Source organism: Lissotriton helveticus, chromosome 3_1, assembly GCF_964261635.1.
Source record: "Lissotriton helveticus chromosome 3_1, aLisHel1.1, whole genome shotgun sequence".
Taxonomy (NCBI): domain Eukaryota; kingdom Metazoa; phylum Chordata; class Amphibia; order Caudata; family Salamandridae; genus Lissotriton; species Lissotriton helveticus.
Genome location: NC_136061.1, coordinates 629,011,571 through 629,025,359, shown reverse-complemented (window position 1 = coordinate 629,025,359; position 13,789 = coordinate 629,011,571). Strand labels below are relative to the sequence as shown.

The 13,789-nt window shown below is 41.8% G+C and overlaps 1 protein-coding gene across 1 annotated transcript in view; it reads right to left on the bottom strand.

Moving 5' to 3' along the window:
• Positions 1-13,789, bottom strand: part of LOC144824685 (PRKC apoptosis WT1 regulator protein-like) — a 117,749-nt gene that overhangs the window by 56,414 nt on the left and 47,546 nt on the right. Inside the window, exons 4-5 of the mRNA XM_078683717.1 lie at positions 12,607-12,646; positions 1,071-1,090 (exon numbers count right to left, since the gene is read on the bottom strand). Coding sequence (XP_078539843.1) covers positions 1,071-1,090; positions 12,607-12,646 — 60 coding nt within the window. The remainder of the gene's footprint in view (positions 1-1,070; positions 1,091-12,606; positions 12,647-13,789) is intronic.

Below are 13,789 nucleotides of genomic sequence, written 5' to 3'. Positions count from 1 at the left end.
ACGGACCATTGTCTACAGTTAATTGCGTCTAAGATGGAAATCCTGCTGTTCGGTACAGCTCAGGCCATTTGGTCCCCTAGGTGGTGGCCTAATACATTAGGTCCAGCCCCCGCTCTAACCTCAGTGGCAAAAAATCTTGGGATTCGCATAGATGTTCTGTTATCTATAAAGGACCAAGTTATGACCACAATGGGAACCTGTTACCGTACCTTAAGCCTCCTGCGAAGAGTGTTTAGCTGGTTGCCACTCGCTGTGCGAAGCACCTTGATTCAGACAATGATTATTGGCCTCCTGGACTACTGCAATGCTCTGCTTGCATCTGCTAATGAGTCCCTTCTCAGCAGACTACAGAGTGTTCAAAATGTGGCCGTGCACCTGGACATAAAATAACCTCTGCGTACCTCGGCAGGCCCTTTATTAAAACAGCTTACCTGGCTCCCTATCCGCCAAAGAATTAATTTTAAGCTTGGTTGCCTCACCCAAAAAAGCTCTGTATGCACAAGCCCCAGTTATCTGGTGGATAAATTCAAAGTCTACTGTTCCGATCGCTATCTTAGGTCAGAAGGGAAAAGGCTGTTAGTGGTTCCCCGGTTCAAGAAGTTTAGGACTGGCGGGAAAACTGTTGTCCATCTAGCCTCAAAATTCTGGAACACCCTATCCATGGACCTGCGTAAATGCTTCAATCTTGTACACTTCAGGAAACTCCTGAAAACTGCACTATTCAGGCTGTAATTTCTATCCGCACTCGGTCATCTGACTTTCCCACAAAGACAGCGCAGAGATACCCTTCTGGGGGTGCTTCCAGCGCTTTATAAATCCTATGCATACATACATCCCTCTCTTCTTTTCACTGTATCTCTCTCTCACTCTCTTTCTGTCTCTCTCTCTCTCTCCCTCTCTTTCCGTCTTTCTCTCTTTCCCTCTATTTCCATCACTCTTTCTCTCTCTCTTTCCCTCTCTTTCTGTCATTTCTCACTCTCCCTCTCTTTCCGTCTCTCTCTCTCTCTCCCTCTCTTTCTCTCTTTCTCTCTTTTGCTCTCTCTCTGTCCTTCGATGTGCACATGACACACCTTCTTTTCTGGAATTTTGCCTTGCAGGCAGTGACGTACAGATTGTCCCGAGGAGACCCGCCATGAGTCTTCAAAGTTGTTGTTTTGAGGTTTTTTTTATAAAATGTTTTGTTTGGTAATTCAAAGGTGAATGTGTGTTGCTCATTTGTGTGATGACACATGCATGTTGCCTGTTGTGATTGTGCGACATCAGGTGAATTATTTTGTACATGATTTTGTGAAGTTAATGTGACATGTCTTTGCCTGGGGGGGTGAGGTGCCGGTGGAGGGGGGTCCTGGGGGTGGTGGGTGTTGTGGCCCCGTTGGGGCTCCCAGCTACATGACATCTGTTGCCCTTCAGGTGTGGCTCTGGCCTGGGTTCCCTTTTATGGTGCAGGCTGTCGTCCAACTTTACACCAGGTCAGAGCAGGTGTTCATTTCCTGCTGCTAACGCGCCTTATCGCCTGTTTTGTGATCTTATCGCAAATCTGTCCGGTTCTTGAGAATGTTGTGACGTGGTGTTGTCGCGGCTTTTTGCACAGGAACGCATACTCTGTATCTCATTAGCAATAGTTGCCGGGGTCATCTGTGGCAATGTTTTTTGCGGCTACTATCACAGATAAACTGGTGATAAGGGCTGTTAGCACCAGCTTGTGAATGGGGAGATACATTTATCACGATTTTGGCTGCGATAGAGTGCTGATAACTCAGCAATAGATCCTTGAGGATATGCCCCAAAGAGTGGTGAGGGGGTGGTAGGTGTGGGGTGCCCGTGCAGCGAGCACCGGGGAGGTTAATGAAAATAAAAAATAAAAAGATTTACCTGGTACTGCCAGCCTCCTCGCGCTCCAGTGCATCCGGTTCATGATCCCAGCATCACGGATTCCCCATCCAATCCCTGCACTGCTCTAATGTGCGTGCATGAGAGCATCGTGGGGGTTGGCCTGAGCGGGCTGGATTAATACGCACTCAGGTACAGGTAGTCTATGCTGTTCCCAAACTCAGCTGTGCAATACCGCTGCATTGGAGAAACCTAAGTGTGCATGTCAGTTTGGCAGGCTTACGACGGCCGGCCAAACTAACATGCACACTTAAAAGTGCACAAACTACTCCTCCTCCCCCTCGCATTGCCCAGCTCTGCCCTTCCCTGCACACTCTGGCTCAGCCAGCAGCTGAAAAATAGAATAATAAAATGTTGTTCTATTTTTCAGCTGTTGGCTGTGAGCCAGTGGGACGACGCTTCTCTGCCATTTGCAAAGGAGCTGCTGCATAGCCACTCAAAGTTCATACATTCACTTGTAATGATAGGTATGCCCACTGCATAGTGCAAAGTGAGTTTTTTTAGGAATCTGTACATCAGTGCAGTGGAAGAATAGATAGCGCCAAGAATATCATTAGTTCCTAAAAGGCATCCCACAAATATTTGAAAAAGAAAGTGATAAAAACTAAAATCATATTATTTTCAGTAACCTGGGCCTGGTTCACACAGGTAAACTTACACTTTTGTGTAAGTTTACTCTTTTTTGGTATTGACAAACTACGATTTAATAGAAACTTTACAACTGCAGAGACTCCGCAGTTGGAGCAAATATCTCCGCACATAAAAAGATGGGCCTGTACTATCTTTTTATTTTTTTATGCAAAACCCGCACTTGAAAAGATGGAGTTCTCCGCGTGACTGCGTAGTTTAGTTTCCCCAGTCGTAAAGCTACTTTAAATCCTAGTTTGTGAATACCAAAAGGGAGTAAACTTACACAAAATGTAAATTTACATATGTGACTCCGCCCCCCTGTTTTTAAAGTCCATGCATGTGTGAACTGCTGCTTCATATGCAAATATCTAGACACCCAGCAGCTGCCTTAAGCTTGGTTGTCTTGGAACACCTTATTTGAGAATAATTCATATATAAGACAAGCATTTGTAATGCAATAGGTATCGCATATGTGAGAGTTAGAGCTATTGGTGGTGTAAATGAGAATGTTTTTTACCTTTGTGTTTTGTTTGGGAGTGTTGTGGATGTATGTGGTGTGGAGTGGAATTATGTGGGTTGTATTGGATTTGTGTTGTGTGGAATGGTTGTATGATGGAACAGCTACCACTTGAACAACTACAGTCTAAACAACTACCTCTTAACCACTACTTAGTCTAAACCAATAAAGTTTTACCAACAACTATTTTTTACAACTACTATGCCTTTACCTCGCTTGCCTTTACCCCATTAATGTATCTATTTTACTGGTAAGTATAAACCCATATGTATATATGTAAATCTACCTTTACCCCCAGTCTAGGAATGGTGGACAAGAACTTGGAGACCTTTGAATCAATTGTAAAAATAGAAATAGGTCTCCTGTTAGAGAAATAGCATTTCCAACAGCACAATATTAGTAAAACTCAGAGAGAGGCCATCAAATCCCTGTCCGAGGACAATAGTATAACTATAAAACCCGCAGATAAGGGGGGAGGAGTAGTAGTCTTTGATACATCTGACTACGAGCAGAGAGCACTCACCCTCCTTACCAATGAACTACACTATTCGAGAGTCTCCCAATCGAGATTAAATAAACTGAAAAAAGACGTAGAGACACTACTCCACAAAGCCCTGGAGGAGAACAAAATCACTGAGGAGGAGTGGAAATTTCTCAACAACACTAACCCAAAAATCCCCGCATTTTACGGACTACCCAAGGTCCACAAGAGCCTTAATGACCCTCCCCTTAGACCAATAGTGGCGTCGATTGACTCTTTGTTGGAACCATTAAGTCAATATGCAGATAGATTCCTCAAGCCCTTAGTAGCTGAGCAAAAATCATATATCCGAGACACAGCGGATATGATAGCCAAAGTGGAAGGGATCCCCTTTAATGAAGATAATGAACTGATGGTGACTCTCGACGTAGAGTCACTCTACACCAATATACCACAAATAGACACCATTGTGGCAGTTAAGAACCTCCTGGAAGAGACAGACATACGAGGTGGCAACAAAGAGTTCATTGTTCAATGTGTATCGATGGTCCTACTTAATAACATTTTCCTTTTTAAAAAAGACCTCTACATTCAGAAGAAGGGGACCAGTATGGGCGCAACATGTGCGCCCAGCTTGGCCTGTATATATGTGAGCCTATTTGAGAAGAAGCACGTATACAATGAAGTGAGCCCATTTTTCGAAAATATCCGAAATTGGGCTCGCTTCATTGATGATATATTTTTCATATGGCAGGGGACCATAGAGCTCTTAGAAGAATTTCTCAGTTGGCTCAATCTAGGGGACCCAAACCTCAGATTCACAGCAGTACACAGTAGGTCTAAGGTCAATTTCCTGGACATATGTATTAAGAGCCAAGATCAACATTTAAAAGTGGAACTGTACAAGAAGGAGTCCGATAGGAACACAATCCTACATTACTCCAGTTACCATCCCAAAAGCCAGAAGGACTCGATACCATCTGGCGAGTTTCTTCGACTTAGGAGAAATTGTACGGATTTAACAGATTTCCACAAACATGCCCAAGAAATGAAAAAGAAATTTAAGGACCGAGGCTACCCCAAAAAACTGGTAAACCACTCACTCAAGAGAGCACAATACTACAATAGAGATTGCCTTATTAAAAAAACAGACAATAAGAAAACACAAGACAAAATAGTGATGGTGAGCCAACACTCAGTCATAGCCAATCAAATTAAAAACATCATAAATCACAATTGGAAAATTTTAAATAATGGTCCAGACGTCACTCCTTTGGAGCGTCCCCTGTATGCATACAGGAAGAATAAGAACCTAAGGTCGAATCTTGTGTATACATACAGAGAGGACAAAATAGAGACTCAAACCACCCTGAGTGGACAGAGAGCAACAGGCAATAATAAGTGTGGAAACTGCTGCATTTGCGAGTTATGCATAGTGACTAAAACAGTGGAACATAACGGTGCCACACATACAATCACCACCTTAAACAACTGTAAAACAAAGAATGTAATATATATGATCCTGTGTCCATGCAACCAGGCATATATAGGTGAAACTGGCAGAGAAGTGAGGCTCAGGATAGGGGAACATAAGTCTGCGATAAACAATAACAAAGAAAATGCCCCCCTTGTGGCCCATTGGAAAGAAAATGGACACAAAATAAAGGACCTCAGATGGGTCATTCTGGAAAGAATTAGGGAACTCACCAGATCAGGAGATAGTACAAAGAGACGAAAGTTACAGGAACAATGGTATATGGTTACATTTAATACCATCAGGAAAGGATTAAACTCTAGGGAAGAGTGGGAGGCTCTCATTTAGGCAGCCTTTCCCACTTAGGGACCACCTTTTCACTAACCTGTACCATAAGCAGATAGCCCGATACACATAAGAAACAAGCTCTGAAATCAATAAATGGAAACGAGTGAGGGACCCTTTTAATATAATATATATACATTGGTGTTTAAGAACAATGGTACCACCTTTAGGGAATTTGCAACCCTCTTGCACCCAAAGTTGATTCGGTAAGCACTGTCAAGAGATATACGAATCACCAGTCCAAGATGGCGCCCACAGTTAGGGGACGCATCGGAGCGACCCATTGGTCCAAACAGCAATACTAACATTGAGACCTGGACCCTCGAATCTGCACTCAAGAGTATTATTTCGGACAATTTATAAACAAATCGAGTCCGGAATACAACACGATAGAATTTCAACTTAGGCAGCATAAATGCTCTATTATATACTCCAACACTGCCGATCCAGCGAGCGATGGCATTTTAATACACACTGGCGACGTATATTCCCTGTATAAATGGGAGACACCTTTCGCGCCAAGTGTGCACTTATACTGATAACAGACGGGCAGATCTTATGATACACGAGTAGGTATCCTACACCGTTTAAAAATGGCGCCCATGCTGACAGTGGTCCCGGTAGCGCGTCAACAGCGCTCTTTCTGGACAGGTGCGAGCACTTGATCAATTAAGGGTAGATATAAATACACTCACCAAACACCACACACTAGAGCGAGTGAAGGAACGAGGCAGAAGCACGACAACAGCGCTAATCCGGTAAGTGCAGAGCAAGCCCCTATGTCCTTTTGAGTAGGGGGATCCACTTAGAATACAACTTAAAAGACAGGATATAATGCCCTGTAGGTAGCTTGAACAGGGGATATCTTTAGCGCCACACATTTTAATGGCATGGAGTGGGAACATCGCTTGGAATCCTCTTCTTATTGAACACTTAGAGTTATAGACTCAAACCCTAGTGGGACAGGAAGAGCTAATTACTTTCACAAAGATATGGTCCATCCAAATAGCAGAAATTAGGGGCTACAAATAGGAATTTGGGTACTACGGGTACCAAATAGGAATAAGAGCACTATGGGTACCAAGTAGGTGAGATGGAAATTAATAAAAGCAAGTACTAGGATATGAATAACAGAAAGGTGCCAGTCAAATCACAGGGTTACCAACAAAGCTAAGAGCAGAATATCTTGCAGTATCCAAAGCATAAAAAACACATGACGATATGATACTTGTCTTTATTCAACAGAACACATCCAGTTCTGGAGTAGACCAACGACTTTGTATGCCCGTTCTAAGAACGTTTTAAAAATATATGAGGTAAGATACTATCATTATAAAACGTTTGGATTAGAGCAAAGGTGTATTTAAGTAATAGTATAGTAAAAAGATGTAATGTACTTTAATACTACAGATACACGACAAGTGAGCAAACGCCTGACAACCTCAAAATTAAGGAACCCCATAACAAGGAGCTCCATATGTAGGAGAGAGGTAAATATGAGAACGTAGAGAACCTCCTAGTTAGTATGGTATAGGAGATTCCATCTTATCCCTAATAGAAGTTTTGGTTATTTGACAGAAGGCTCCAAGAACAATATCTGTGGAAGCTGAAGTATTTCTTCAAACAGACCCCACTGTGGAACGTTCCCCACACGACTCCAAGGGTGAGAAGTGATATTGATCTACCTCCCTAGGTCCCAGGGCTTATCAATCCCCACTGCATCAGAAGGTTTTCCACAATGAAAAAGAATCGGAGGGATTCATATGTGAGTTGCCTGATTGTTTCTTGGCAAAAGGGATTGTCCCACAGGAATAGCAGTGGACAATGCGAACAAAATTGAGCCGTTGTATGTACCAATGAGTGACCAAATGTATTTTCTGACTAAGCCGATCGGCGCCAGGCATTACTTATTGTCTAGACAACAATGGCAGTTAGAACTAAGAATGCGAAGTCTGACTGGGTATTTGTTAATTTAGCACTTTACCCCACATAGAGAATGAGAAACAGGTTTTATGCACGATAACTGATTTCGTACATCTCTCCTAATATATCCACAGATACGGTGTACCCATCCGTCACCGAAACCCCAGAAAAAACGAAGCCCTGAGGAAGGTGCCACAAAATCAAGTGAAAAGCACCGAAACGCGTCGACGCACTGTTTGTTTTGTTTAAAAGAATCCAGTTAGGGCCGGGTAAAACTTTAGATGGGTATTTCATCTTTCCACTAAAGCTTTATAGTAACTAAATTGTTTAAGGCCATTGGATCTGGTGAAATACAGTGGCATAGATATCGAGAGGGCCACTTATACATGAGGGGTTTTTTGTGATTATGTTTAGTTTGTTGTCTATTTTCTGTGAACATATTTTGACTGTTTCCTCATTTATCGTGTACCGTAATATTGTGTTTGTGTAACATTGCTAAATAATTATTTTTATCTTTCCAAGGTACCTTATCTTGGATTTTAAAACTGTATTGTAAAAAGTGTATGAATTCATTCTGTTTTTTATTGTTCAATCGATTGTAATTTTAATAAATTTAGATTGTAAACGAGACTTTTTCTTTGTGGAAACCTATTTTTATGTTTGTCCAAATACCCACGGCATATTGTGACCTTTTCTTCTCTAACAGGAAAGGCCAATAGTGATCAGTCGATTAGTCGACTCCAGGGATCTCCCCTTTGACTAACTATATGTATATATATACACATGTATGTATGGGTAATGGGTTTGTATGTACCTGTAAAACACTTGATTTTTTATTTTTTTTGCAGAGTTTTATATAGCGCGAACTAGACCCGAACCGAATCAGGTATCAGAGCGCTTTACATAGCACCAGTTACGTTACATGAGGACGGACACACATTCATTTTAGGCACGGGGAGATTAAGTGATTTGCCCAGAATCACAGGAGGTTTTTTGGCGTCGTTACCGAGACTCGAACCCAGGTCCCGAGGTCCGAGGTCGAGCGCCCTAGCCGTTAGGCCAACTTTCGTGGTAAAGGCGTGCATGCTAAAGACATATGCGTTGCAAAGTGAATATTGGTAAGTATTAACACTATATATACAAACACACACACACCTATACTCACTATTATGTTATAAAATCCCTTTCCACCCAAAAAACCTACACCCACCCCACACCTTTAAAATTCCATTTCCACCCAAAAACCTATACCCACCCTAAACCTTACAACTTCCTTTTCTACGCAAAATCCCACACCCACCATAAACCCTAAAAGTACCCTTGCCACCAAAAATCCTTACCCACCCTAAAATTACCCTTTTCACCCAAAAGCCCATACCCACCCTTAACCCTAAAAATATAGTTATCACCCAAAAACCCATGCCCACCCTAAAATTACCCTTGCCACCCAAAACCCCATACCCACCCAAAACCCTAAAATTACCCTTGCCACCCAAAAACCCACATCCACCCGAATCCCTAAAAAATCCCTTTCCACCCAAAAAGCCATCCCAACCCTAAACCCTAAAAATACCCCTGCAATCTCAAAAACCCATACCCACCCTAAATCCTAAAATTAACCTTGCCACCCAAAAAACATGTCAACCCTAAACCCTAAAATTACCCTTGCAATCCAAAAAACCCACACCCACCCTAAATCCTAAAATTACCCTTCCCACCCAAAAACCATACTCACCTTAAACCCTAAAAATACCCGTGCCCACGCAAACCGTAAAAAGTACCTTTGCCACCCAAAAACCCATACCTACCTTAAATTCCAATATTACCCTTGCCACCCAAAAACCCATACTCACCCTAAACCCTTAAAAATACACTTGCAACCCTATATATACATATATATATTCACTGAAAAAACCATAGGTTATAGACCATATATAGTTAGGAATTAGCATTTAAAAAACCTTATTTTACTCACACAAAACCATTGAAATTCCATATATAGTTAGTTGCACTAACTATATATCGCGCACCCGCAATCCACTGCTGATGATGTCACATATTACATCATTCATGACATGGTCAGTGACATCACTGATGACATCACTGATGACATCTCAAATGACATCACTGATGACATCACTGATGACATCTCATTTGACATCAATGACCACATCACTGATGATATCATTCATGTGACAATACAATGCATCTCCTCACATTTTAATATAACCTCTGTTTCACCCAGTGTTAAATACAGAGTATAATTTTTGAAACCATTGACACACCAATACTAGTTACTACATACGTACTCACTGATTCCTACGTCTACACACACATTCACTCATTCACCCATACAATCATTCATACATACAATCACTCATCTTTACAACACTATCATATGCACTCATACACCTATACAGACACTCACACTCTGCCACTCATCCATGGAGTTACTCACACACCTAGTCAGTACTGAAAAGAATCAATCACACTTCCATTTTCTTGTCTATACAGTTAAACATAGAGCACCTTACATTTTCAAACATATACTAACACAGACTTACTTTCTTATACAATCATTGATACAAGTACACATTGATCTGCACAGAGTCACACACCTCCCAGCCAGCCACACACACACTCAGTCTCCCATAGAAATACTTGGACAATCAATCAATAACCCATATAGTTAATCATATAGCTACTGATCAACACATGCAGCAGTTTACAGAACAACAGACATAATGATGCACAAATTAAGACAGTTTAGTCACTAACCCATGCACTCAGTGAGACACATTTAATCACTCACTCATACATTCAGTCATGCACCTACTAAATCCTTCGTCCAGACAGTTATACATCTACTCATTCTTCAATATGTAAAACATATTTAAACTTTACAGAAACACACAGTCACTGGATGATGTAATCAGTGATGTCATTTGAGATGTCATCAGTGATGTCATCAGTGATGTCACTGACCATGTCATGAATGATGTAATATGTGACATCATCAGCAGTGGATTGCGGGTGCGCGATATATAGTTAGTGCAACTAACTATATATGGAATTTCAATGGTTTTGTGTGAGTAAAATAAGGTTTTTTAAATGCTAATTCCTAACTATATATGGTCTATAACCTATGGTTTTTTCAGTGAATTTTCAAGGTTTTGTAAATGCTAATTCCTAACTATATATGGTCTATAACCTATGGTTTTTTCAGTGAATTTCAATGTTTTTTTAATAGCAAATATCATTAGCTGTCGAATGTCAAGTACGTGGTAATTAAAAACATTTTCGTGTTTATGCACACTGATCTGCTTTGAATGGTGCCCCCCCCCCCTCATTTCTATTAGGAGTACTCTCTCTTTGCACATAGTGAAGGGTACTTAACGCAGGCCTTTGCTCCCGTTGTAATACGTCGTGCCTGCTTCTCTCTCCATTTGATTGATTGTTATCCAAGTATTTACTGTTTTAGAATTGGTTCTCTTTGGTTCATTATCTATTTACAAACAAACACAGAGTCGCAATACTCTGTTTAGTCTTTGCAGATAACGAAAAATCGTGTAAAAAAAAAAAAGAAAAGGAATCGAGCAAAATCAGTAGGCCACTAATGGGATCTCTTTTTGACCTCGCTAAAATAGAAACATTAGGAACAACCCCTCATGACAAATACAAAACTAGTGAAATGAAATGAACTCCACACATTGATGGCTGCAAAACAGCTTGGCTCCGCCACCCACCCCGCCCAAAATAACGATAAAGAGCGGCTGCCATGATTGGTTGCGAAATGGCCCCGACGGAGCTACGAAATGGTGCTGCTCTCATGCTAACCCCAGCTTCAGTCTGAAACATCCAGAAACACTGTAGACTACCAATTCGATCAGTTCCGGTAGCGCCCCAATGTAACCCGGTAGAGAAGAACTAGCCCTCCCCTCTTTGACTAATGGTTTTTGTTGCCTGTCCCTTCTGTTGTCATTTAACAGAACTATTTAGCCTGCTGAAAGGGGTTGTGTTCCGACCGCTGGTTGGTGGAGACATTTTGACTATATTCTGGACCTGCGTTGTCGCGTAATGCGTCATATGACGCGCCGCGTTAGCGCATCCGGAAGTCATCCGGGGCGCGACGCGCAGCGCGTAACGTAAGCATAACAGGTCATGTGACTTGTTAATAAAACTTTTCATTGGTTCATTTTACTTTTCTTATTCTAATGATGAAAGGCTTGGTCATATGACCTAAAAATTACGCTTTTTATTACTTCCGAACATTATTTTTTCTTAAATATATGTTATAATGTTCCAGGCTAATGTACTTTCCCGGAAAATGTACAACTGTCCTGCAAGTAAAATATATTCTTTTTTCGAGAAAAAGAGCGTTTCTTCGTCCCATGACGGAGCCGTTGAGCAAAAGAGGGTCGACCTGCTGTCTTAGTCGCCGATACGCCTGAATATGAGATTCTTATCGATCACTTTATGTTGCAGGAGTAGAAAACACAACAGCCCTTGACCATTTATCTTTACTGCGTTCCTTCGTATTATACCTTTTACCCTTCATGTAATTGGTCTGCTTTATTTCACTTGCCTTTTAATGATTCTAAAACAGTGACTATTATTAAAAACTTTACCAATGTATATACTACTACCATGTTTTCTTTTAAAAACCTTTATTGTGAAAATTTCATTATACAAATACGGGCCTATAACCACGTGGGCCGGCCACGGAGCAAACTGTAATCGTATATGATGAGTAGACATTTACACTGTAGAGGAACGTAACGGGCGGGCCATTAGGTTGCAAGAACTAAGGTGTCTAACAGTTACGGAATCGGTGGACGTACATTTTATAATTAAAATACGACAGGGCCAGTTACAATAAAATTATCTAGATATACATTTGCCGGCAAGTACCATGGGTGACGTTAATTCGAACTTTCAATAGTACAGTAATCAATAACACATCAGAACTTAATATCAATAGGGATGTCGAAATATTCAATCAATTCTCGTCCCCGCCCGCCATGTGCTTCAAAACTGCATACGTATCTCGTGATTTCAAGGTTCTGCAACCAGTACACAAAATGTAAATGTAAATGTAAATGTAGTTGAGCTTATATAGCGCACAGCTACCCGCAGTGGGTGTCCCGGCGCTTGCTTAGGGAACCCTTCCTGGTATTCCCCTGTGAGATAGCAGGGTATCCACAAGGTGAAAGTCAGGCATCCCGCCGCGAGGGGCTGTTGTGGAGATTAAGCAAGCTATTGCCCAGAGTCGCAGAGTGTGAACCCGTGAGTCAAGGAGGCACCGGGGCGAGAATTATCGAGTCCGTGGAATTTTTAGCCCAAGACCCCGCCGAGGCGGGGAATTGAACCCTGGTCCAGGACCGATCTCAGCTTCCGGGTCTGCTGCCTCTAACCCCTGAGCCACACTTCTCCAACAAGGAGTTACGAGTCCCATTTATTCCGGCGCCATTTTGGGCGAGGACGGGCAGGTCCAGGATATAGTCAAAATGTCTCTACCAACCATCGACTATGATGATGTTCATATGCTGTATTTATTAGAGTAACACTCATCTGTCCACATGAAATTAATTTGCCACAATCTAAACATGTCATTTTAATCTTTCCAAAGTTCTTCTAAATATTTGGGACCGTTTCCCTTGCCTCTGATGCTGTCAGTGCCACTTCTTTGATGAATGTACTAGCAGGTCAGGGGTTCTCCTCCAAATCTCTCTTTTATGCAGCACTATAATTAATTGGTGCCACCTCTCCATATGACGATGCATGGTATAGTTACCATAACTATATTTTTTTTCGGTTCCTCTGGAGAGTTCATCGTGGCAGATGAAGCGTGTAACGTACCGGGAATTTACCTTTTTTTGCATGTACAGGAAAGGAAAAAAAAATCGAGCGTCCGAGTTCTAAGGTGTCCCAGGGCCATTTTAGTGGACCAGGCCCAAATCCAAAGAACAGGCCGCCATTTTGAGAGTCCTGTTGCAGCCGCCTGTCGCTGTAGCATCAAGAGCAGCCGAAACTCAGCTGAATGGCAACTGAAACGGTAAAGGGGCGCCCCACTACAGCAGACGAGCCTCCACCTGGGAAGGCCCGTTCACGCCGCCTCCCCCCCCCCCCTTCGGGCACCCCACGCCGTTATTCGGAGCAGTATTGTTGAATTTACAACTGTCCTGCAAGTAAAATATATTCTTTTTTCGAGAAAAAGAGCGTTTCTTCGTCCCATGACGGAGCCGTTGAGCAAAAGAGGGTCGACCTGCTGTCTTAGTCGCCGATACGCCTGACTATGAGATTCTTATCGATCACTTTATGTTGCAGGAGTAGAAAACACAACAGCCCTTGTCCATTTATCTTTACTGCGTTCCTTCGTATTATACCTTTTACCCTTCATGTAATTGGTCTGCTTTATTTCACTTGCCTTTTAATGATTCTAAAACAGTGACTATTATTAAAAACTTTACCAATGTATATACTACTACCATGTTTTCTTTTAAAAACCTTTATTGTGAAAATTTCATTA